Here is a 24,763-nt window from a genome sequence, read left to right as displayed (position 1 = left end):
CCTTAATTATTTCAGCCCTTCAGTTACCTTGACAAAATAATGATGGTGCTAATAAACAAATAATGAATTAGTCAGCCATAGTTGATATACCGTGCATGTCACATATGTGATTTTTCGTATTTATTTATTTACTGAGTGATTTATTTATTTATATTATTTATTATTTTTGGTGTTGTTGTTGTTGTCGTTGAGCAAGATCTTTAAAGAATCATAATACTTTTTAAAATCTTCAGTAATAGACAAAACATCATGGTAGTGATATCTCCGCAGTCTCTTGTTTATGAACTTTATTGGGATGAGTAAATAATGAAAAACAAGTATATATATTTTAGATGAATTGAAATTAAGATGCCAGACAATGCAGCCATATCCATTAATCTGCATTACAAATAAAGAGTTGTTTATTATTATTATTATTATTATTATTATTAAGTTTTAGATAATAGTTCCAGTTTTATTAATTTTAATAATTATGCAGTCAATGCCAAAAATATCAGCATCCTTGGTAAATATGATCAAAGAAGGCTGTGAAAATTAATCTGCATTGTTAATCCTTTTGATCTTTTATTTAAAAAAATCACAAAAATATCTAACCTTTCATTGGATAATAAGAATTTAAAATGGGGGAAAATATCATAATGAAATAAATGTTTTTCTCTAATACACATTGGCCACAATTAATGGCACCCTTTTATTCAGTACTTTTTGAAATCTCCATTTGCCAGTTTAACAGCTCTAAATGTACTCCTATAATGATGATGTTAGAGAGCACCTGACATGAGATCAGAGACCATTCCAATCCAGAATCACTCCAGACCCTTCAGATTCCCAGCTCCATGTTGGTGCTTCTCCTCTTCAGTTCACTCCTCTCATTTTCCCTAGGGTTCAGGTCAGAGGACTGGAATGGCTATAGCAGAGGCTTGATTTTGAGCTCAGTGACCCATTTCTGTGTTGTTTTTGAGGTTTGTGTTTGGGTTATTGTACGGTTGGAAGATCCAAACATGGCCCATTATAAGAGTCAGTCACTTATTGATTTTTTATCTGTTGGTATTTGATAGAATCCATGATGCCATGTGTCTAAACAAGATGTCCAGGACCTCCAGCAGAAATATAGGCCCACAACATCAAAAATACATCAGTATATTTTATTGTACACATGGGGTACTTTTTATCCCTGTTTTCACCAAACCCATCTTGAGTGTTTGCTGCTAAAAAGCTCATTTTTAGTTTCATCTGACGATAGAAGCTATTCCCATTTAAAGTTCCAGTCGTGTCTGATAACTGAATATGCTGGACATTGTTTTTGGATGAGCTAGGAGAATTTTTCTTGTAACCCTCATAAACAACATGTGGTGATGTAGGAGCTTTTTGACATTTTTTTTAAGGTTTTCTGAACCAGAGACTCAACTATTTTCTGTAATTCTCCAGCTGTGACCCTTGGAGAGTCTTTAGCTTCTCAAACTCTCCTTCTCACCGCACATTAGGACGATATAGACACACATCCTCTTCCAGGCAGATTTATAACATTTTCTGTTGGTTGGAAATTCTTGATTATTGCCCTGATGGTGGAAATGGGAATTTTCACTGCTCTAGCTCTTTTCTTAAAGCCACTTCACTCATTTGTGAAGCTCAATTATCTTTTGCTGCACATCAGAAATATATTCTTTGGTTTTTCTCATATTTATATTTCTGTGAAGCAGGAAGCCTTGGATGGATAATTTCATGTTCATAATCACCCTGGAGTGCTCAAAATTATGAATATGAATGGGAATATACTTCTGAGATATTTTACTCATAAGAATTTCTAGGGGGGGGGGGGGTGCAATAATTGTGTCCAACGTGTATTTGAGAAAACAACATTTATTTCATAATGATATTTCCACCCATTTTAAATTCTTATTATACAATGAAAGGTTAGATTTTTGTGATTTTTTTAAAATAAAAGATCAAAAGGATTAACAATGCAGATTAATTTTCACAGCCTTCTTTGATCATATTTACCAAGGGTGCCGATATTTTTGGCCATGACTGTGTGTATATATACACACACACACACACACACACACACACACACACACACACACACACACACACATATATATATATATACACAGTAGGTAGACAACCAAAATGGGTACTACCACCGCACGTACCACCGCCGCAGGGCCGCGGCGTTAACTGCAAATCAAAGGGACGGATTGCGAACTGAATGTAATTGTAAAATGAAAGGAAGACATAAAACAACAATAACATTATAATATACATTATAACATCCTTAAAAGCCATTAAAAAAAAATAGGATAGTCTAAGGCTACAGTCTACTCATCAAAAAATTAAAGACCCTTACACAAAGGCTCTTATGCATGCTATTGTTATTAAACAGTCATTACATTGATTAAAAGCTAAATATATATATATATATATATATATATATATATATATATATATATATATATATATATATATGTATATATATATATATATATACGGATTAAAAGCTAAATGTTTTTATTTCGGTTCATTCTTGGTTAAAAAAATAAAAAAAATAATCTTCAGGTTCCATTTGCAGAGCGAAATGAGAACGGTCCAGCATTAACAAATAATTCTTATTAACTCTGTTATTATTCTTGATTTTTCAAACTGCTAACACTTTGCATTTTTGAATTATGCCTTTACTGTGTGACCAAAAATTTTGAATTGTGACTTTGATCGCGCTGGTGCCTCACGCGCACATATTCATTAGAAACAGCAGTCGTTCACCGAGCCATGCGGCGCAAGCAGCGGGCCACTTTGGCATATTTTTGCTCATTATGATTTATTTTCCATCGATGCTGAAACACGTGTGAAATCCAAAGCCTATTTTACCTAATGAATAAGAGTTTAGCTTCAAATGGGCAACATGTTTGGATTTGTCCCGAATGAGAGAGATAAGCCCAACCTTACATTATGTATCGCTTTAAATTATTTTAATTATTATTTTTGTTGTTGTTTATAAGCCTATATTATTATATAGCTACTGCAATTATATTTATCCATTAGAATTATATATTTGTAATTCTTGTTCTGTTCTGATAAATTTGTTGTAAAGTGAAGGGAACTAAAAATATCCTGTTGGTACATTAGCCTATAGCATTATAAGGCCTGCCGTTATTATTTCTGAATGTAATAAAATGCAACTCTCACAAACTTAATTTATTTTTAGCGTTTTCGTGTATGTTTTTATCCAGCTTTATTTTTCCATTGCATCTAAAAATGACTTTGTGCATCACATTCACTCCGCGCGCTCAATCTGCCTCTCGCGTTGTTCAGCTGTGGACGATTTCAGAATGTTTGATATAAAGGTTGCTGTCACATTTTATACAGGAATTGTTCATTTAAAAAAAAAAAAAAAAAAAAATAAATCTAATTATATTGTTAGTTTTATGCTAACATGCAATCAAGGTCTTCGGATACTAAGATACAAGTTCATTTAACATGCACTGTGACATTTTACCGTTTCAACTTATAAACTCCTTGAGATTTTAAAGTCAGTTTAATAGTATTGAGATTCAAGTTGAATCTAGTATAAAAAAGATTTTAATTGCTTAAATTATTTCTATGAATTAATAAGTAAGCATGACTTTTTCATTATAGCATTTTTTTATGAGCTGTAGGCTATTCGTTTTCTGAAACCAAGCACCCACTTTTTTTCCTTTTTAAATCTATTGATTGTTCGCATATCTCCTACAACCTACAAATAAGGGTTAATAGAGGTTATTTATTTTATTATGTATTTATAATGTTTATTCTTGAAGAAAATAAGTATTTATTCTTTAATAAAATAAGGGACAGAATAAGGGACGATCCAAATATTTGTAATGTACAATAATATACCCTAGGCCTATATCTGCCTGCAGTTAAAAAGTTATATTTGTTTTGATTCAACCATTTATGTAGGCTACAATTAGCCTATTCTAAAAATAAAAATAAAACTAAATAATGTCATAAAAAATGCCATTGGCCTGAAAAAATTTTACCATTATAGAACTGGGGTAGTAATTTTTAGGAGGTGAAAATACAGTGAAATTACAAATGGCATTGGATTTTAAAGCATAACAACTGAAGGTCTATGAAACATTTCTATGATGCATTTTTTTAAACAATGGCACTTAAAGTTTTGAACTAAAATATTATTTCAACCATATAGCCTGTGAATAAATAAAATGCATACTTTTCAATGAAAGAACACTAGGTTGCTTCTGGTGTTTGGATTTGTACTTCAATATAATGAGCTCCAAGTTTAAGAATAGGCTACAGTGTTTTTTTTTTTTTTTTTTTTTTACTCTCTATTTAACAGCATTAGCTCAATGAAATATGTCTTTCTTCAGTTAGACTGAATGTTTTCCTGCCTTGCTAAATGTTGGGCTCATGATCAATTAGTTGTATTCGCTCACACTGATTTTGTAAAATCAAACCGCGGACGGTGAAGCTGGGTCAGTGAGCGCGAGTCACGCTCGCTGTGAAGCGGGAGCAGCTGACGGAGGATTCCGCTTGGTCTTAAAGCCTGCCTCAAACGTCTACGTTCACAAATAACAATGATTTTCGCAAAAATAATGATTAATTATCAATTGATAATTTGTTATTATTTTGGTCTAGTGAAAATAATAATATGGGCTGTGGGAAAATAATGAATAAAAAGAGTAAGGCTGCTGTGAGTGCAGGCATGTTTCAACCCAGTAACAACACACCGTTCCTCACAGCCAAAAAACAGACCGAATTCAGTTCAGCTGGAGGGGGTTGGGGGGTAGTTCTGTATAGCTTGTGGGGGTCGAGATAAAGGTGTGAATCTCTTGCTTTTTCATATGGACAGTGTCTTATGAGGGTTTCAAACTTGCAGAGCCGGTTTTAGGACAACTTTAAAGAAAGGTTTGATCCACTTCTAATGTTGACTACAGTATAGCGCAATAAAGTTTATTAGTTATTATAACTTAATTTCAGAGGAAGTTGCCTTAACTCAAAAAAAAATCCCAGATTAAAACTGCCAGCTCTGCAGTGAGTCAGTGTCATGGACGTAGGACAGAGCAAGTGTAGGCCTAAATCAATTTACTAGTCTATATTTTTATCTCGTTATGCCGCTGGTTTAGGTTATGTATTTATTTTTATTTCTTATATCAATTATATCAGTGTCTACACTGGACAGTCTTGTTCATTTGTAGGGTGATTAGAAGGAGTTACACCGCACTCACGATCACCAAGGTGCCAGACAAACAAGACTGAAAATCTCAAAAAATAAACTGTCTGCACACTTGAATCCTTGTAACAAATTTAATCACCAAGCTTTCGGTCAAACGACCATCCTCAGGGCATACAGACAATAAATGTAGCAATCAACTTAACTGTGTTCAAACACATCAGGACAATCAATAGTGATTACCACACCTGTGAAGGCCAGGTAGGAGAGTTGTAGTCCAATGGTGGGAGTTGTAGTTTTTCATTAACCTACCCAACATACTGAGTTATCTAGGTAATTTACACCTTTAGTGAAAATCATTTGTAGGGTGAAACATCTCTCTCACTCTGCAGCAGAGTATGTGAGAGTGGAGCAGCAACAATTTCCCTCCGCGCTCCGAGCATTTAATAATCACTACGCTCCGCATTCACTGATACCAGAAACACTGCTCCGCACTCGCTCCGTGGATAAAGTTGAAATGTTATGTTCGTAACGTAGCCTATAAAAATAAAATAAAAATAAATAAATAAATAAAATAACTGGAGAGTTTCAAAGGGGGTAAGGCTATTGTGTGCAAATTTTTTTTCCTACAAAACGCCAAACTAATAACATTGTCAGCATTAAAAGGTATAATTGCTTCTTTCTGCTGTGCAAATTTTGTTTGTGATGAAAATCAGATACAGATGAAGTAGCACTGTAAGATTACATTTGTTTGAATGCATTATTGCGACAGCGATTGCGTGTGAATGTGCTGTATCTGTTTAAATCATGCTTTAACCCGAAAATAATCAGTAAAAGGAAGATAAACTCCTTGAGAACTAGCCTGCAACGCTCGACTATTGCCGTCATTATAGTCTTCTGGTCGGAGAGATTATGTGTATCAAGCTATAGCTAAATATGTTTATCATGTGAATTATTGCTAAATATGCCGTTATATTATGGGCTGTTGGCATGAATTGTATTCGTGATGGAGCGGTGCTGGAGCAAATGAAAACCACGACACTCCGACTTTTAAAAAATCCGCTCCTCGCTCCAGTCAGAATAACACTGCGCTGCTCATACTCTGCTCGGCAGCGTGTCTCAGACCCGCGGGGGAGGCTTGAGCCCAATCATTCTCAAAACATAAAATATTTATTTTATTTCAATTTTCGTTTTTGTGTTTCAGAGGAAAAATCAGTGTTAAGGCATCTCTCCATTACAGACCGTTCTGAAAGAAGAATTTATGCAAATGCATATAAAATGCTTTAAAAACTTTAACAGAGATGTCTAGAGGGTATTTAATAGATCTGCCTCCCACGTTAGATTTTTTCTAGTTACTAGTCGTTGATTTGTCATTATTCAACTAATCGCAGGTTTATATTAAATTTACATCTATAATCCAGCCTTAATATATTCCACGCTCAAGCACATGCATTAAGTTCGTCACAAAGCACAGGCAGAAGTAGCCTAATAATTGTGAAAAAGGAGACATTTTAATTATGTATTAATAAACAAATGTTTTCTTGTCGGCTGCAAGATGAAATTCACAGTGCTGGCTCTCTCCACATGGATGAGCCTTTAAAGAGAAATACAACCTTCACAGATTACATAATGCTTTCATTCTGAATTGATTCGTTTAAAAGACATTTCAAGCTGTCTGTAGATATATTTCTCATGTATATGAGACACCACAATTTTCAGTTATTTCATTATTAGGAAAAAAATCACGTGGCCGAGAGGGCGCCTCCGTCATGCATGCACATTAATAATTTTCGCACAAACACTTGAATATGAATAATAATTCACATTTTTGCATATGCATTACAAAGTAAATATATATATTTTTTTTTACATGCAATTATACAAAATAAAACCAAACAAGATTTGTAATGAAGATAAAATACGTAGACAAATAAGAATAAATGCTGCACGTGCACTCAGCATCATGCATGCCGAGCAAATCTTGCACTGATATTTTACGGAATATTATACAAACCTGCATTTAATTTATTTATTTATTTTATTTTATTATTTTTACCTTACTTAAATTATATGAAAGCAGGTAAAGAAGACTCCCTTTAAAATCACTGAAGTTGTCAATTAATGAAGCTCTTTTTTACATCGTGTGCATTTTGTTGATTATAATGAGAGAACTTGAGTCTATACGTGAAGATGTTTTGTTAATCAGTCCATTCTTTAGAATTTCAATAATTTAGTTAAATCGTGCAGGTTTAATTTATTAGTTTCTTGTTTTAATTAGGCCTAAATAATGGGAGCGAAATTATACAGTGCCTGTATATACACACACACACACACATACACATATATATACGACGGTTTCAACGTATATATATATATATATCTATATATATATATATATATATATATATATATATATATATATATATTTCAGTTTGGAGAAAATCAACAGCAGTTCAGAGTATTGAAAGACAATGCAGAAAAGCTGAGCGGATGTGGCAGAAGACGACACTTGAAATTCACTATAGCATCTATAAAGACAGCCTTCATGCTTTTAATATGAAACTAGCCACAGCTAGACAGACCTTCTTCTCAAACCTTATAAACAGTAACTTAAACAACACTCGCACTCTTTTTGCTACTGTTGAGAGACTGACAAACCCCCCAAGTCAGATTCGAAGCTAAATCCTCTCAGACAGCAAATGCAATGAGTTTGCTTCCTTCTTTTCTGAGAAGATCATCAATATCAGGAAGGCGATTAGCACATCCTCAAGTAATGCAGAGGTCAGACAGATTCGGCCACAATATCAAAATGATACTATGTCTATTTTTGAAGCAATTGATGGCAACATTTTGGAAGAAATAGTGCAGCATCTAAAATCGTCAACCTGCTATCTTGACACACTTCCCACATCTTTTTTCAAAAGTGTGCTTAACGGTTTAGAAGCAGATCTTTTAGAAGTGGTGAACGCCTCACTTCTTTCTGGGACATTTCCAAACTCACTGAAAACTGCAGTTGTTAAGCCCCTCCTGAAAAAGAGCAATCTTGATAACACCATTTTGAGCAATTATAGACCAATATCAAATCTTACTTTTATAGGCAAAATTATAGAAAAGGTAGTTTTTAATCAGCTCAACAAATACTTAAACTCAAATGGATACCTGGACAATTTTCAATCTGGTTTCCGAATGCATCACAGCACAGAGACAGCACTCATTAAGATAATAAATGATATTCGCTTAAATTCTGGCAAAATATCAGTGCTGGTATTGCTAGATCTCAGTGCTGCGTTTGACACTGTCGATCATAACATACTACTAGAGAGACTGGAAAACTGGGTCAGGCTTTCTGGGATAGTACTCAAATGGTTCAGTTCATACTTAGAAGGGAGAGGTTATTATGTGAGTCTAGGAGAGCATAAGTCTAAGTGGACGTCCATGACATGCGGAGTCCCACAAGGCTCAATTCTTGCACCGCTCTTGTTTAGCCTGTATATGCTCCCACTGTTAAATAATGAGAAAGAACCAAATTGCCTATCACAGCTATGCTGATGATACTCAGATTTACCAAGCCCTATCTCCAAATGACTACAGCCCCATTGACTCCCTCTGCCAATGTACTGATGAAATTAACAGCTGGATGTGCCAGAACTTTCTTCAGTTAAACAAGAAAAAGACTGAAGTCATTGCATTTGGAAACAAAGATGAAGTTCTCAAGGTGAATGCATACCTTGACTCTAGGGCTCAAACAACTAAAAATCAAGTCAGGAATCGTGATTCTGGAGACAGACCTTAGTTTCAGTAGTCATGTCAAAGCAGTAACTAAATCAGCATACTATCATCTAAAAAACATTGCAAGAATTAGATGTTTTGTTTCCAGTGAGACTTGGAGAAACTTGTTCATGCCTTTATCAACAGCAGGGTGGACTTTTGTAATGGTCTCCTCACCAGCCTTCCCAAGAAGACCATTAGACAGCTGCAGCTATTCTGACTAGAACCAGAAAATCTGAGCATATCACACCAGTCCTCAGGTCCTTACACTGGCTTCCAGTTACATTTAGGTTTGATTTTAAATTACTTTTACTCGTTTATAAATCACTCAATGACCTAGGACCGAAATACATAGCAGATATGTTCACTGAATATAAACCTAACAGAGCACTCAGATCTGTAAGATCGAGTCAGTTAGAAATACCAAGGGTTCACACAAAACAAGGGGAGTCTGCTTATGCCGCCTGCAGTTGGAATCAGCTTCCAGAAGAGATCAGATGTGCTAAAACATTAGCCACTTTTAAATCTAGACTTAAAACTCATCTGTTTAGTTGTGCATTTATTGAATGAGCACTGTGTGATATCCGAACTGATTGCACTGTATTTTATGTATTCACTGTATTTTATGTAAAATAATTTTCTATTTTTAAATTCATTTTAAATCACTGTTCCAATCATTTTCAAAGTTTTTAAATTCCTTGTTTTACTTTTGTGATTATTTATTTTTTATTTTTCATGATTATTTTACTTTCTTTTATGTAAAGCACTTTGAATTACCATTGTGTATTAAATGTGCTACATAAATAAACTTGCCTTGCCTTGCCTAAAGAAAATGCGGTACTTATTAAAATAATCACCCTTTACTTAAATATATGAACATAGAAAACCGCTGTTAACAGGTTAATATAACGTTTCCTATTCTATGACTAGTAAAATAATAACTTACTCTACAGAACAGAGCTCTCCTCGGAGTAGCTGCGAGCCTGCTCTTCTTCTTGTGTGACAGGTGTCAGCGTTAAGTCACAATACTGCCACCTGGGAGCTCAACCAGGTACTGGCGCTGGAGTATTAACGTGGTGTTATCATAAGAGAACTGTGCATTTTAAATATTGCGGTATATCGTCACACACTAAATTAACACATTATCGATAATTGTTGCTTTGAATATCACGGTTATTGTCAATACCGGTATAACGCGACACCCCTAATACATACACACACATATATATATGCAAACATCAAACTGTATTATTTTAAAAATCATCCATTATGATAAAAGTGTAGCATAAAGGCCTGTTCACACCGGGACGAATTTCGCGCGCGATATTCGCCGACGTTTAACGCCTCGTGACTAAACAAAGGGCGCCAATGTGAGTGTGCACACCGACACGACAAACGCCACGCGTAAAAGCGTCATTTTTTAAAAAACGCCTCGGGTTCGTTTTTTTGGTTTGACGCACCGCGTCAAAAAACTATACGACCAATGACAATGGCGCTTTTGCACACGTGTCTGGAGCTTCTGAAGTTACAGTAAAACACAACTTGGGGGCGCTCAAACACAAAACTGTCTTGCTGAGCACACATACGTAACGGCGAAGAAGTGTACGCCAAGTAGCGTCTACACTGCCGGGAAGAAATAAGACGAAGAAGATGCAAGGCAAGATGAATGTAGAGTTGCTGGTCTCGTTGGTGTCGGAACACAAAGAACTATATGACAAACGCGACAGCGATTACAAAAATCTTGATAAAAGAGAACTAGTATTTCTAGTATTTCTGTTTTACATTAAGCGCCATCTAATGTCAGGGAATGAATTTGCATGTTCACTCGGCTCATCGTCAGCGAAAATCGCTTGGGTGTGAACACAAAAAAAACGCGTTGAAAAACGCTGGCGAATAACGCGCGCCGATATTCGTCCCGGTGTGTACGGCCCTTAACAAAAAGGCAAAGGTTGTTGGCGTTTTACTGCCTCTAGTGTTCATTTCAGCTGGAAACTGCAGTGAAATGTTTGTATGAAATGCAGGCAGAGTCACATATTCCATTTTTGTGCTTTAAGTCATATACACATAAAAGTGAAACATGTCAAGAGGAGAAAGAGCTTGTGTGTTAATGCAAAATGTAGTTATTTATGATTGCTGAGCAATTATGATTATCCAAAAGTCATTAATACATTAATTTGATATAAAAATAAAACATTATTTACTCATTTTTTTTTGCATGTTTTGATATATACCGTTACTATGATATAAAATTACTCATACCATGATATGGGATTTTGTCATGCAGTCCACCCATATAGTTTAAGCCATTTTAACTAAAACTAATAATGTATTTTACACTGGACAATTAGCTGATGTGTTTACAATATCTCACTTTGATTCTCCCTATTAAACTCCTGTCTCTCGTTAATTAAACACAAATACATATTCCATTCTTTTCCTCATTTTCAGACTACAAGCCTGAAGCCTTTTTTTTTTTTTTTTTTTTTTTACGTCTTTGGTTCTAAATGCGAAGGCGAAAATAAATTAAATTTATATCATCCATTCACTCTCTCCTTACTCACCCAAGCTGTCATCACTCTTAACCACCTGACGACTCGAGCCATTTAGTTCAGCTGGCAGCAGTTGACTGATAGTGGACTGAGGAAAGCAATCAGCCATAGTTAATATACTGTGCATGTCACATATGTGATTTTTTTTTTTTTTTTTTTTTTTAATTGAGTGATTTATTTATGTATTTTTAATTTTATTTATTTTTATTATTTATTTATTTTGTTGAGAAAGATCTTTAAAGAATCATAATACTTTTCAAAATCTTCAGTAATAGACAAAACATCATGGTAGTGATGTCTCTGCAGTCTCTTGATTATGAACTTTATTGGGATGAGTAAATAATGAGAAACAAATATATATATATATATATATATATATATATATATATATATATATATATATATATATATATATATATATATATATAGATATTAGATTAATTGAAATGAAGATTCCAGACAGTTTTATATAATAGTTTCAGTTTTATTAACTTTGTTTCTATTAGTTAGTTTATATGTATATATATATATATATATACACACAAACACACACACACATATATATATATATATATAGCTATATTTTTAATTTAGTTTTAATTTTAGTCATTTTATTTGTTCTATTTATTTTAAATAAAAACATAATAATAATAATAATAATAATAATAATAATAATAATGTTTTATTTAAGTTCAGCTGTATTTTAATTAACAAAATCACAATTTTAAATAGTTTTAGGAAACAAGACTAGCACTGTCACCCTCTCGTTGACCTTTGCTGTGTCTTTAAGACGACTGTATGTAAATTATTTGTGGTATGATTGGCTGAGACTTTTTGCATGCCAAAGGAGTCACAATGCTCTTTTACAGGTTGTGGATTTGCTGACAGGTTCTGAAATGAAGAGTATGACTACACTGAAGTCTTTCATTTTGAAGAATATGACAAATCCTATTTTCCATTATACAAACCCTTTGACGTTTTCTTTATTTGCTGTATATTTTCAATGTCTTTTTTATTTCATTAAATGGGTGATTTGATATGATGTGATTTAAATTTTTCCTTTCTCTTTGGAGTGTTAAAAGCTCTTGGTGCATGAAGAAGATCTGTAAAGTTGCAAAGACTAAACTCTCAAATCCAAAGAGATATTCTTTATCAAAGTTAAGACTCTGACACGCCCCCCTAAAACGCCCGTTCAAACACGCCCCCACATCTCTACATCACTATGTGGAAATATTTGCGTAATGCCGTCCAAATGTTCACGCAAAGAAAGAAGGCGTGGTTCAAGTAACAGCAGTTAGTGTTAAAGCAGTCATGTCAGGGAGATGCTGTGTGTATCTAGGAGAAAGCAAAAGCACTTTTATTTGGCCTTCCGAAAGTAGATGCATTTAGGAATCTTTAAGATTACTTACAACAGAACAGCAACGCATTTTATGGACGACCGTTTCATGATCCTAGGAGAGAAGGTCATTCTGACTTTGCTAAAACAATCTGGTGCTTCTGAATCAGCTACTGTAAGTATGTTTTGTTATTAAAGTATTTGCTATTGACTGTTCAAATGTGGAGTTTTGCCAATAGTATCTGCGCATCACGTGTGTGTGCGTGCGCACGTGTGTGTGTGTGTGTGTGTGTGTGAGAGAGAGAGAGAGAGAGAGAGAGTCACACAGTGGATAAACCTGTCTCAAACGTCCATGTAAACACCACCAAAAACACATACGAGCTTCATCACTGTGTCTGTCAGGCAACTTTGTTCCCCTTTCGGGCTTGAACTGATGGTAAAACTAAGGACATTATTATCTGTCTTTATATTTATTTTGAAATAGGAAGCTCGCGATTAGTGAAAGGGCAGTTACATTTCCGATGAGAGCTTGCAGTGATCGGCCAATCACAATGCACTGGGTCAGTTGGCCAATCAGAGCAGACTGCTATTGTCAGAAGGAGGGACTTTGTTGAAAAAGAAGCGTTTGAGAGAGGCGGGGCATAGATCACCTACAATAATGTACAGTATTTGAAAAATAATGTGTTTTTTGAACATTAAAGCATGTCAACATATTCTGTTACACCAAATACACAAAGTAATGATCTTTAAAAAAGCATCATATGACTCCTTTAAAAACCTTTGGATATGTCATTAGCACACAACTACTGTGTAGTTTGATGGTCTTTATTTTTAGCATGCTGTGGAGAACAGATCTTCTCCTCTCTCGGTCAGTGTGGCTTTCTTGTAATAAGCAGCAGTCTTTATTCCGGCATGTTCCACAGGGTCATTGAAATTCAGCTGACACATTACGCTCTTGTGTTCCTCCTGCTGCAGGTCATCCTACAGTCTGGGTCAAGGCCTTTGGCTGCCAGTCAGCAAGAGCTTTGTGGTTCCTCCAGTGGAGCTGTCAATCAACCCTATAGCCAGCTGTAAGACGGACGTGTTGGTTACAGAGGACCCTGGAGAAGTGCGGTGAGTTAATCACAGCTCAGCTCAACAAGCCCAACTGTGTGCTTCATTCTAGACTGAGAATGGCTATAATGAGACAGAAATGTGTCACGCTTCATTATGGTTTCTTGACCCAACCAACATATTTTATGATTGCGCATACTTGTCAGATTTTTTTTATTATTATTATTATTTTTTTTTTATCTCTGATCTCAGGATTTTAAAAAAAAAATAGGCTTCTATTAAAACATGCCAGACTATAAGTGGCTGAACTCGCATAGTTTGTATCTGAGAGTGTGTGCCTTATTTCTTATTCACTGAATTCTTCTTCTTCTTCTTCTTCTTCTTCTTCTCTCTCTCTCTCTTCTTCTCTCTCTCTCTCTCTCTCTATATATATATATATAAAAAAATAATAAAATATATATATATATTTTTTTTTTGGTAATGCAAACATTATGAGAACTTTCCATTTTATCATTCTGCAAACGTTATAGGAATGTTACTTATGAATATTACTTCTTTCTAGATATTCTGAAACTGTTAACATTTAAAAACATGTAGTAGCAAAGATACTTATAGTGAGTAGAATGGTGGACTATTCAGGCAAAGTGTAACCAAAAACTGTACTCTATTACTGGAAGAACATTTGTTCATAACGTTGAGTTACGAGTTAAGTTTTTTTGAGAATGTTCCCTGTTAGCTGGATACTTGCAGATTTTTTTTTTTTTTGTGAAATTTACTAGCAATTATGGAGTTAAAGTTGTTTCTACACAATGATCACCTTAACAACTGCTTCACAACTGCCTAGCAACATCCTTGCAACCAATCAGAAGAACTTTACCTAGCATAACATTGACTAATTCCTCCTAGAGCTTTCAAGATGTACATCATTTTCATTGGTGACCTTGTATTTATCTGACATTTATTTGATAATTTTAATTAACAATTTATTTGACTTGGTTTAGTATTTTATTGCAGTAAAAAAAAAAAAAAAAAAAAATACAAAATACTAAATTTCCTCCAGTAAATCTCTGTGCTACATGCTAATTGAGATGTTCAGTTATGAATAGATTTCCCTTTATCTGATACTGCTCTTGCCTCTTTCTTTCTGAAAGCCCCACAGCTGCTGTTGGCTGAAATGTCCTCAGGGAAACAAGCTATTTACAGTATTACTTTGTCACAACCAAGCTGTTTTCATCATTATTGCATTCTCAACATATGCCAAGCTATTCTTACGGTGTCAGCATGTACTGTAATATGAATCAGGTATAGACTAAGAGCAGGGGCTTCATAAACCTTTTTATTTGTGTATTTAAACACAAGTGACATCCTGGGTATAGTCTGGTGCTATAGTGGTACTTTCTGATTCTGTTTACCTAACACACACATACACACACACACACACACACACACACACACACACACACACACACACACACACACACACACACACACACACACACACACACACACACACACACTTACTTCTGGTTTGCTATCCTTGTGGAGACTCTCCATAGATATAATGGTTTATATGAACCACAGTGACAAGAGTCCCCACGAGTCAGTGCATATTCAGGTTTAATTCCCCACCGGCATAGAAAAAAACATGTACACACACACACACACACACACACACACACACACACACACACACACACACACACACACACACACTTTTATCAGTTTTACATTTTTCAGTTTAATAATTTTGATTAATTAAAAATATGTGTATATATTATCTAAATAATAGTAATCAATCAAGCAAATCTGCAGCTGAATGTGACAGCCAGTGGTTCACCATGCATTTTTGAGGTACAAAAAATTATACTTTAATATGATCATTTGTTAAAGTATTAAGTAGGTTGATTCTTGTACACTTTTGCATGCATTAGCAGAGAATGCTTGTTATGAAAATAATATACCAAAGAAAATGCTTGACTGTGAATTTAATTTCATGTTTCCAGACAATTAATTGCATTTTAATAGCAATTAAATGAACATTTATTGCAGTTAATTCAATGAAATTTAATTAAGTTAGCTGACATTAAGTTTTTTTTTTTTTTTTTTTTTTTTTTTTTTTGCTTACAGACATCTTTATAAGTAATTTCAGAAATTATACTACTTATTGTCTTTGACATATGGTTAATCTGATGCACTTATGAATGTACAAGTTGCAATTTAGTACTTTTAAATACTGTGTTTTAACTAAGTTAAAATTATAATATTTACATGTGCTTTAGTATGTTAGTCAACGCATCAACATAAGACTGCTTCTTTAAAACATGACAAAAGATTATTAAAATAATTTAAAATCTAACTTTTATTGTGACACCATTGCAAAACTTACTTATTATTATTATTATTATTATTATTATTATTATTATTTATTTATTTTTAATTAATATTATACTATCTGCAAGTGAAGATTCACTTAAATATACTATGTACACTACAAATGCATACTGAATACAATTAAGTGCACTTCTTTTTCACAAGTGGAGGATTTCTATTTAAAGCAAATTATCTAATATTTACAGATGTGAATTCATGTTGTGCTAAAGCATTTTAGACAAAGATCTATCGCAATCATGCAAAATAAATAAATAAATAAATACAATTTCCAAGTTGCATTTCAAAATTATGATGGAGCACTGAGTGGTCATGATGCTTTGGACTAAGAGTGTCAAAGCACAGGAAATGTATATCCTGACAAGTTACAATTAATTATTATTATTTTCATTCAACAGTAAATTTGTACTTAAAAGCCTGCCAGTGAAGGAATTATGTTCTCGGTTGCAAGTACATTCCAGAAAATGTAAGCAGTTCTGGCACACTGGAGTATTATCTTTGCCAAATAAGTAAAGCGGTGTGAATATTGTTTAATCCTGCACAATAGTTTTACTTTCCATTTGGTGTCCAGAAATAGGATTATATTCCTTTCACAGAAAACACCTTCTCTCTTTTTTCTCTCATACACTTAGATTATTTCTGAGCTCTGATGATGAATAGCATTCATCAGCATTTCAATTTCATCCCAGAATGAGGTGGCCATGACCCTGGACTTTTGGAAGTGGCGACAGTGAACTGCGATTGCTTGTATCTGGGTTCCTCCAGAATGGAATTGAAGCTGGCTTTGCACCAGAAGTGTTAGTATTTGCAGCTCCATGTCTCCTGATACTCATGAGGTTATCTCCATCCCGAATGGAGTGACGTGTCACAGCACTCTGGAAAGTAAACACTCCTAATCTCCTTTATGCCACTGGCTTAATACAGCTGTCAGCTGCAGGAGAGGTCATACAAGCCTGTGCAAATAAAGCCAACCTTCAAGGTTTAGAAGACAGTTGTATCCCCTTCAAATGATGACTAAGATGAAGCTACTTATAATTTAAAGTAGTTAAGATAAACTTCAAACAAATATTGAATAACACTACAAGCCATCAACAGAAGGGGACATTTTTGTTGGATTTTATTTTGTACTTCCTTGTTTTCCTGTGTTTTTGTTCCCACCTATTTGTTACCACGGACACTAATTATGTTGCACAGCTGTTTGTTGTTTTCCCCCTGATTAACGTTTGCTTATTACCCTCAGTTTGATCAGATCTGTTTGTGCTGCATTTCGATCCCTTCTCTTCATTTTTTTCTGACCTGCTGTAACAAGATGTAATTACACAAATACGACTAAATACATTAATAATAATAATAATAATAATAATAATAATAATAATAATAATAATAATAATAACTAGACAGTGTTTGCATTTTTACATTCATCCTATTTATAAATAATAATAATAATAAATAGGACAAGACATCCTATTTTATGTATGCATCAAATCAAATTTACAAAAGTGATTTTAATGATATAGAAATTATTTAATGCAGCTGTCTATACTTTAATGTTTCAAATAACTTTTGTTAAAATAAAATGTTAAGATATGGATTAATTAATATTCTATCATTATTCAGCATAACAGACATATTTGTGTAAAAATGAAACATACTTATTCTTACCTGTACTTATTAAAATATATCAAATAAAAAGTGATCATTGCTGACAAAAGGTAAAAACTTTGTGGTTTGAATGATAGTGATTTATGTTCTAAATATGCCTGACAAAATTATTTTATTTTATTTTATTTTATTTTATTTTATTTTATTTTATTTTATTTTATTTTATTTTATTTTATTTTATTTTATTTAACCCACATCTATATTTACACTAATACAAAAAAAGAGAACACCCTGTTTATTATTATTACTATTGTTGTTGTTGTTGTTTTAAAAAATAACAGGCACCCTATTTATTATAACAAAACTTTTTTTTTTTTTTTTGGTATAAATAATGGGTTTCGATTAAGGTGAAATTAACTAGACAATATATATTCACTCAAAATGCAAAAGAAAAACAAAGGAGCACCGTACAAAACAGCAACATTGCAATCAATATTTCACCGTTAAAGTCCTAAAATGCCATGCAGGGGCAACAAACTGTGAATTGTTGAAGCAATAACAAGCAGCACATTATGTTTCACAAGTCTATTATCTAGTTTGTCCCATGCAAACATACTATTTAAAAAGGAGGTACATCAAGCGTGAGGCTTTTAAACCTGGAGCTCAATAATGAACTTGAGCCGCATGATTTCAAAGATTTTCTACAATGAATCCTTATGAAAAATTATTATTATTATTTGATATATGCCATGTAATATGTTGTTTCCCTCTTTCTCATGCATAATGTACTGTTTTTCACGGTGTTGTTTCCTCTACATTTCTCTGAAACAAACTTGTATCTAAAGTGTTTAAGTTTGGAAAACACAGCCCTAGTTCAATCAAACTCTAACTTTACAGCTTGCATACGTTCAAACTTGCTGACTTAAGGTTGTGAATGATTTATTAAGCTTAATTAGTACTTAACATCATGACAGGGACAAAATAATAACTCTGAGGACGGAAACACATATTTTATGAGTGATTAGTGGAGTTTCAGAGGAATACATTATATCAGTGTAATGTATCTGGGAAATAATTAGTTGCTGCTGTGCAGGAAAGGCCTGTCACATCACACACAGCACAATGAATAATGAGCTCCTCTTAATTATGCAAATGATATTCAGAGGGAAGACCCATGAGTGAAGGCTGCCGACTGGAGCGAACTAAAATCAAAAGATCATTCAACTAATGAAAATCAAGCAAACACTTTTTGTTTATTAACAAGCTGTGCATGAGAGCAGCAGGTCATTGTGTGCCTGGACATTTTACTTTTCCAGTCATGCTGTTGAAGGGAATTTTGTCAAAATGCTGGTGTAATTTCATCAGACAATCATCACTATGGCTCATATTTAGGGATAGTGAACAACACCCTAAACCTAACTAACTTCGATATGTAACTCATCCCGCATCATTTTTGCTACACAAATGATTTCTTCTATGATAGCCATAGACTTCCTAGGTTTTGTTTTTTTTTAAACCCTGCTCCTGGGGACCCACTGTCCTGCAGAGTTCAGCTCCAACCCTAATCTAACACACCTGAACCAGCTAATCAGGGTCTTCAGGGTCACTTGAAAAGCCACAGGCTAGGTGTGCTATAAAAATAAAAAAATCAGGGCTGAAGACCTATGTCATACAGATTTGGAAAAAGCAAAGGGTGAGTAAATGAAAATAAAACTGTCAATTTTGAGTGGACTGTCCCTTCATGCTATATCATGCTTCTACCTTTTTTTTTCCCCATCTTGCAGATGATAAAATGGCCATCAAAATCCCAAAGAGCCAAGCCGTATACCATTAAATTTATATGAACAGATTTTCAGTTGAAATTGGTTTTGCTGACCTACATCAGAGCTTTGTAGAAAAAAAAAGTATTTGCTCATTTCAGCCCTTTGTGATATACAATAAGGCTTTGGGATCAATACTCATCTGCAATAGGCCCATGACAAAGCACTGAATTCTTGTATTACCAGAAGCCTATCTATTAGAATCTCTGTTGTCACTGTGATTCACATGCCAAGAACCTGAACTTCAATTGCTGAAAGTCTGCTGCAGGTTTTAGGTGACTCATAGATTTTTACTGCACTGTTTATAGAAGCTGATCCCACATGATTTAGCCGGTGCTTTTGAGGGACTCAAACTGTCTAAGGTCATGTTTTCCCAGACATCTACAAGCAGCTGTGCCATTAGAGTCGCGGTGACATCTGTGGACTCCACAGGTCAACTTTAGTCCACCCTGAAGAGCTGCACTCTCCGAAACACACCATAAATCCCCCAATCAATTCCACTCCAGGCATCTCCAGCTGTGCTCAAAGCCCATTGTACTGTCAATATGAAAGTGTCAATAAGCTGAGAGGGCGCGCAACAGCCACGGTGCTTTTGATGAATGGTGCATTCAATGCAAGCAAGCAAACTGAACATTACCACAAGCTAATGTCCTCCACAGTGCGCATCATTCATCTTGTCATACTTGTGCCAAACATAGAGCCTCTTTCAGGATTGTTGACTATTTAAATGAATATCTGTAGGTCGTTTTCACAGCGTGGTCTGTTTTAGTTTGTCCTAACGCAGGCCTTGTGAAAAAAGAAGTGTGCTTAATTGTACTGAATGTGCACTTGTAATGTATTTCAGATCTTAAAGGGATGTTTTAAAAGTGCATTTTAAAATACATTTTTAAATCATTGTCTTAATAATCATTTGTCATGCTTTAAAGAAGTACGCTTATTTTGATGTGTTGAAGAACATACTAAAACACATGTGAAATACTTGTTTATAAAACTATTATTTCAACTGAAATGACATTATAGTATGTTTTAGTATATCAAAAATGATTGTAAGTACAACTAATTTCAAAGACAATAGAATTATTTGTGAAATGACATGAATGAAATATGCTTAAGTGCTTACTCAAGTGTGTCTAAAAAAGAAAACAATCTAAAGTTCAGCTAATTGCATTTAATATACATTTAAACTAATAATTTGAATTTAGCATGCAGTTAACTGTCTGAAAACATTACATTCAGCTTGCACTTTTTTATTTTTTTTTCTCAAAACTATGACATATAAACTTGCAATTGCTAGAAATAGTCAGTATTGTGAAATGTAAACTCAAATTTCTAACTTTTTTCTCATAATTGCGAGTTTATATCTCTCCTCTCCTCTCCTCTCCTCTCCTGGACTTCCATATTGTTAAATTACTGCTAAGTTAAATTTATTACATATTCTGACTGTCTTTTTGGTTAATGAAGCATTGTATGAAAAATATGTTAAAACATATAAATGTCTATATATATAATTATAACAAATCTCTTGTTTATCATCTTAAATCTTAATTATGCAGGTCTCAGCATAACCCCTTAAATCTGCACCCTGATTTTATGTCACGTATTGTATGTGTGTAATGAGTCGCACCTTCCACTGGGGAGAAAGTAAGTGTGATGAACCTGCCTTGTGTCGAGTTGCCTCATTTGTCATGCATGTTAAGTATCTCAATTAAGAGCGCAGGGCTTCGCTAGAGTTCCCTCACAGACTGCAAACATGTTTATGAATTACAGGCAGAGCCACATTCATCAACTTCAGAGCAAACCCTGGGCAATTACATATGTTGGATAATCGTGGCCAAGCACAATGTGCCATCCAACAGAGGTGATTCATTTCTGTGTAGGAAAGACAGAGACAGACAAGAGAGATTAATGATGACAACAATAATGCCACTTTGTGCAACTTAATGCCGTTATTTGTACTTAGCTGGATTTGGTATCTGCATTGGCACAAAGACAATACAGCTAGATAAGCCAGAATGATCAAGACTGACTACTTTTTCATGTACTTACCAACAAAATACTTACTTGGGATACTTGGCTTATACTGATATGTATACACAAATTCCCAAAAATATATGATCTAAACTACTTCAGGTTTTGAGTGAAAAAAGCACAAAAAATCTCAAAAAAGCAAATATCATATATTTTTTTTCTGTTCAATCTTTTATTTGAGATATACTTAGACATAAAAGAGTAATTAACCAGTCTTAAACGTGCTTCATAAGGTAACATCTAAATTAATTGAATTTATTCAAATCAAAAATGAATAAACCTGAATGTACTGGGTTTCACCAACAAAACTAATTTTCATGGTTAAGACAGGTAGAAATAGTATGTTACCAATATACATGTTTTTTTTTTTTTTTTTTTTTTTTTTTTTTTTTACGATGACAGTCCATGGAAGAAAGAAGAAAGGAAGAAATTCATTCAGGTTTGAAACAACTTGAGGATGAATAAATGATGACAGAATTTTCATTTTTGGGTGAAATATCACTTTAAGTTCACTTAAGTCCACTACAACTCTGCACTATTATTAAACTATTAACTGTTATTAATATAAACTTTTTTTTCTCCTTTTCTGAAATTCCTCACATTTAAAATAAAGCAAAACAACACTTATAAACATAAACGCATTGGGTTCATAAAGCCTGTTACAAGCAAACTGTTTGTCGGAGTGTTCACAGTCAAGCCAATGGTTCTATGAGCCGCTAACTGCTAACTAACCATGTGTGGGTCTGAGGCTGACAGAAACTGTGAAAGACTGAAATGTGTTTGTTTTTGTAACGCTCATGGCAATGCAAGCAGCATGAATCTGACACTGGAGGTAGTGAGCTTTGATTTCTCCCCCGCATCACCTCAGTTGGGTGGGACACACTGTCCAGTTGGCGTCACACAGCCAGTGCTGCACTGTGGTGACTCATTTACATATGGTTAACAATGACATGCTCATGCTCTCTGAACAGCTGAGTATTGTTTTATTGCCTACTGTACCGTTTTTACTTGCTTCCAACACTCTCTTTTTTGTTTTGGTTGTTTTTTTTTTAAACCAAGCCATCTGCGAGAGGCAAAGCGGTTGCATGCGCTAACCTGTTATTTTCCCCCTCCACCCACCTGCACATCTCCTCCCCGTCTGGGACTCATTTTCCTGTGCTGTCGCATTTGGCAAACAAGGCTGATGTTCAGCGCTCTGTGTGCAACTCGAGCATATGCAGGGTGAGCCGAGAGCTGCCAAAGTTGAGCAGCAAGTTTTCATTCTCTTGGAAAGGTGATTATTTGCACAAATGCACTGCAGCGTTATCATAGTGTAGACAGGGTTTCTGCAGCTCTTCGCAGATTTCCACAAATTAAGGCCTTAGAAAGCTCTTAAATCAAAGCAGAAAGTCTTTAATTGGTAAAGTCATGGCAATAAATGTTGCATGCATTGCATTGACTTGTTTTCCAATACAAATATCTAAACATCCTTTAATGATGGTGAACATGGTAACACTATAGTTTAGGGACCAATTCTCACTATTAACTAGTTGCTTATTAGTATGTATACTACTACCATATTGGCTGTTTATTAGTATTATAAAGCACATATTAATACCATATTCTGCATGACCATATTTTAGATCCCTTAACCCTACTATCTATTAAAAAGCAACAAATTCTTTTGAGGCAAAAAAAAAAAAAAAAAAAAAAAAAAAATTGCATAGTTAACAGAGAGAACTGGTCCCTAAACTAAATTGTGACCAGATACATTTACTTGTGGTGCAAAATGAAGATATTGTTTTCTGATAAATTAAACAAAATTAAGTGAGTTTGTTTAAAACAACAACAACAACAACATGTCTTAAATTTGCCCCATAAAACTTGCAGAGACCCTGGTAGTGGAAAATCAGAGAATCTGAGCTTGAGGATATCAGGTTAAGTGTTATGCATTAGAGATGTGTATCTACACATGTACGTAGATTAAGAAGTCAAGCAGTAGTGGGCTTTAATTTGCATTGTTAAAGATGGTGGATTTGTTTCAAAAGTGCTGCTCTGATGAGGCTTTGAAAGGATGGACTTCTGAGAGAGGGTTTTAACATGCCGACAGAACACTAAAACCTTCTTTTAGAAGTGTCTCCCATTAAAGCAAGTCCTGTTTATGAGACACTATTAAAAGGCTGTAGAAAGATATAAAATTGCTGCTGTAATTGCATAATGTTATCTGTCAAGCTTGTAATAAAAAAAAAAAAAAAACAAGAGCAGAAACCAGAGAAAACATTGCAGAGCATGAAGAAAGAAAGAAAGAAAGAAAGTAAGAAAGAAAGAAAGAAAGAAAGTCACTTTAGATAAAAGCTTATACCATATGCATAAAAAAAAAAAAAATTAACATTATTTACATGGGACATTTATGTATCCCTCCAAAAATGTAAAAGTTTTCTGTTTAATTTAATTGCAATTTTGTTTTGTTTTTTCCAAGCAATAAATAAATATCATACATTTTCGCTGATTTACAAAAGACACCCACTAAAATGTCATTCAGTGTAACAATCTTGTCGGGAATATTTACAACAAAAATCAATTTATGACATATTAAAAGAATATTCACTTTCACCCCAAATACCAGATAGTGTTTTTTTTTTTTTTTTTTTTGCCACTATCCTATGTTTTGCCCATTGGTCAGTAAGAATTTTTTACTCATTTAAAACACAACAACATTTAATATGCTCCCTTATTTTTTATTTTTTATAATTTTTTTATTTTATTATGTACAAATCGGGATGTTGTTTGATTTTTTTACAGAAATATTGTGTTACATTAAATGACAGTGTAACATTATATAAACCAGATTTTGACATTTTATTCTCCATAAACTTTTTGAAACCTTAAAATTAGACACTTTACTTACATTTAATGTGCTTTCTATGGACATAAAATAACTTTTTTAAATTATTTTGATGCAGACATCTTAACGTCTTTGACCCATGTATTAATTAATACATTCATTCACAGTGTAAATAACATTTAAATAATCTGAAGAACCTTTTCTTCCCATTTTAAAGAACATTTT

The 24,763-nt window shown here is 34.0% G+C and overlaps 1 protein-coding gene across 2 annotated transcripts in view; it reads left to right on the top strand.

Moving 5' to 3' along the window:
• Positions 1-24,763, top strand: part of LOC109067613 (astrotactin-2-like) — a 539,141-nt gene that overhangs the window by 321,221 nt on the left and 193,157 nt on the right. For both annotated transcript variants that reach the window (XM_042757176.1, XM_042757175.1), the window contains one exon: positions 13,799-13,936. In XM_042757176.1, the coding sequence (XP_042613110.1) occupies positions 13,799-13,936 (138 nt within the window). The remainder of the gene's footprint in view (positions 1-13,798; positions 13,937-24,763) is intronic.

Source organism: Cyprinus carpio, chromosome A5 (assembly GCF_018340385.1).
Source record: "Cyprinus carpio isolate SPL01 chromosome A5, ASM1834038v1, whole genome shotgun sequence".
NCBI classification, from domain to species: Eukaryota; Metazoa; Chordata; class Actinopteri; order Cypriniformes; family Cyprinidae; genus Cyprinus; species Cyprinus carpio.
This window is presented reverse-complemented; position numbering and strand designations above follow the sequence as displayed.